The sequence below is a fragment of the Lepidothrix coronata genome, unplaced genomic scaffold (assembly GCF_001604755.1).
Source record: "Lepidothrix coronata isolate B3197 unplaced genomic scaffold, Lepidothrix_coronata-1.0 Scaffold147, whole genome shotgun sequence".
NCBI classification, from domain to species: Eukaryota; Metazoa; Chordata; class Aves; order Passeriformes; family Pipridae; genus Lepidothrix; species Lepidothrix coronata.
The window spans coordinates 197,197-199,915 of record NW_016690327.1 but is presented as its reverse complement, the minus strand read 5'-3'; the positions used below and the strand labels follow the sequence as shown (position 1 = coordinate 199,915).

Genomic DNA, 2,719 nt, shown 5'->3' with positions numbered 1-2,719 from the left:
CCATCCCTTGTGTCCCATCCCTTCACACCCTGTCCCTTGTGACCCATCCCTTGTGTCCCATCCCTTGTGTCCCATCCCTTGTGTCCCATCCCTTCACACCCTGTCCCATGCCCTGCCCCAGTGTCCCCTCCATACACCTCACCTGCATTTTGAGCTCTAAATTATCCTGTCTGTGTCCCTCCATCCCACAGGGAACGAGAACACCCGAGACAGGGCAGAGACTCAGAGAATTCCTTTAATTGCTGTTATAACTGCAAGTCTGTAAAAGGTTTGGAGAAAGTCATCGTTACAAAACTACCAGCTGTTAGAATTGTTCCTGGTTCTCACCCCAGCTCGAAAAGGCTCAGGGAGATGCAGAGATTCAGAACAGAAGAATATTGCACGACCAACCCAACGGTTAATTGGACTAAAGAAGAAAGGAAAAGTGACACCGATGCGAGCGCTGCCCCTCGAGCTCTGCCCAGGGACCAGCTGGGACTGACACCAGCAAACCCCCACAGACACCTCCCCAACACCCCACTGGTGTCCCCTGCCCACCACAGCTAAATCTGAGCCAGGACAAGGCTGGAGCCACCTCACCCCAGGCAGAGCTGTCCCCAGCCCCCAGGCCTTTGGCAGGACCGGGATGCTCCCACCTGTGTGGGTGGAATCTCCCCAGAGGAGGGAGAAAAACCAGAGAAAATACACCCCAAACCCCCAACTCTTCCAAGTGCACCTCATTTAGTGCTGTCCAGACCCAGCAGGGAACCCACAGCTCCGGTGGGGCAGCCCTGGGAGGGGCAGGACAAAGGCATCACGTACTAAACCACCACCCCAAAGGCCAGGGGGAGCACCGAGGGCACTGTCCCCTTGGGATAACTCTGTATTAGCAACACAGTGTGTCATTACAAGGAAACTGCCCCAGAAAAAGAGGCTGTGGGGCTGAGGGAAACGTTGCCAAGCAGTCATGGGGGCTTCAGTGAAGGGATCCAAGTGAGCACAGCAAAGCCCATGGCCCTGGTGGCTGTGGGACCCGGCACGGGTGGGACACGAGGGGTCAGGAGGGGACACACAGCCTCAGGCAACAGGTCCCACCCACACTTGGGAGCCTCTGCCTCCCCCCAGGCTGGCAGAGGGAATGGCCAAGCAGGGGTTAAAGTGGTCAGTGGGTCAAGCTGGGGCTTTGCAAGGGCTGAACTGGGCACCACAACGAGGGGGTTCTGCTCCAGGGGTGACCCAAACCCAGCAGGGCTCAAGTAAGGACAAGCCACGAGTACTTTGCTTGGAGAATTTAACTAGGAAGGACACAAAGCCCAGTGCAGGAAGGTGCTGCAGCTGCAAAGGGGGGAGCAGCAGGCCTTGGCCCTTCGAGGAGCTGCTGCTCTCACAGCAGGAAACGGGAGTTTCTGTGAGGAAAAGCTTCCAAGACAAAAAGCCAGGCAGAAGCTCGGGGTTTGGCAGGGGGTTTGGCTCTTTCCAGGGTCAAAGCCACAAGCCAAGTGCCTTTTTTCTGCAGCACCTCCAGCTTCCAGGCCCTGCCCGTGTGTTCTTCCCGGGCCAGGAGTGCAGAGCAGGGAGCAGAGCAGGAACAGCCACATCCAGGAGCCTCTCAGCTGTGGGTTACACGTGCACACACAAGCAAACAAGGAGCCAAGCTGGCACCTGGCAGCACCAAACACCCCTGCCAGGGGTCCCAGTGCCCCAGGGACCCCTCACTCTGCCTCCACCCCACACGTCAGGGTGGTCAGTCTTGGCCTGGCCAGTCTCTGGGACCTACGGAGAAGACGGGCTACGTGTGCCAGAGACCTCCTGCTTCCTCCCCCTCCTGGATCTGAAGGGGTCACTTGAGTTGCCCACAGGATTCAGCGGGAATGAAACTCCTCCAGCCTGGAAGTGCAACCCCCAGCACAGTCACACACAAAGGAACAGCCGGTCCGTGGTTTGATTCACGTTCGATGGTGGAAATGAGCCTGTGACACACACTGGAAGCAGCTGCTTTATTCCCAGTCTTCCCACTCTTCATCTTCCAGCTGCAAGCAAGAGGAAACATCCCTCAGTTTGGTTCTGTAACTCGACAGCTCCTCCTGCCCCAGGCACTTGAGTCAGCACAAAGCCCGAGGTATCCTCACACTCCCACAGCCTCCCAACAGGGATCTGCCTGCTCTGTTCCCCTTGGGAAACCTGGACACTCTGCCAGCCCTTCTCTCAGGCTGGTGATGGTTTTGGGGAGCAATTTTGCTCCCTCTGACTCACCTCCCCAGACACTTCCACCTTGGAGAGCGCCAGCTGCACCTCCTCTTCAGTCATGTCCAGATCAAAGTCCTTCTCCCAGTCCTCACTGATGTCCGTGCTGGAGCCTGGAACCACAAACAGCCCCACTGAGCCTCCAGAGCTGCACCTGCTCTCCAGACACTCTGGAGCTGCCCAAGCAGGGCCCAATTCCTTGGCATTCCCGAGGGTCAGAGCTCCCACAGCCTGCCCGAGGAGGGAAAGCCTCCACATTCCCAGCTCCCTGACAGAGAGGGGATGGACTGAGCTGTGCTTCCCTCACAGCAAGGGCTGGCTTGGGACAAGTGGGAGAGGTGGATGCTGAAACAATCTCCTCCTCCAGCCTGGGAGAGCTGGGATGTGTCTGGTTCCACTCACACAGAAAACACAACAGATAGGGAATGACTTGGATATGAGAACTGTCATCACCCCCAAGAGAAAGAACCTCCTGAGGCAGAGGAGCAGCAGGGAC

At 57.4% G+C, this 2,719-nt stretch overlaps 1 protein-coding gene across 2 annotated transcripts in view; it reads right to left on the bottom strand.

The window, feature by feature from the left end:
• Positions 1-216: 216 nt before the first annotated feature.
• BSDC1 (BSD domain containing 1) overlaps positions 217-2,719 on the bottom strand; it is a 7,810-nt gene continuing 5,307 nt past the window's right edge. The window contains exons 10-11 of one of the 2 annotated variants that reach the window (XM_017828370.1): positions 2,233-2,336; positions 217-2,009 (exon numbers count right to left, since the gene is read on the bottom strand). In XM_017828370.1, coding sequence (XP_017683859.1) covers positions 1,977-2,009; positions 2,233-2,336 — 137 coding nt within the window. In that variant the 3' untranslated portion in view covers positions 217-1,976. Of the gene's footprint in view, positions 2,010-2,096; positions 2,337-2,719 lie in introns of those variants that run through there. The other variant, XM_017828369.1, reaches the window with a different exon arrangement.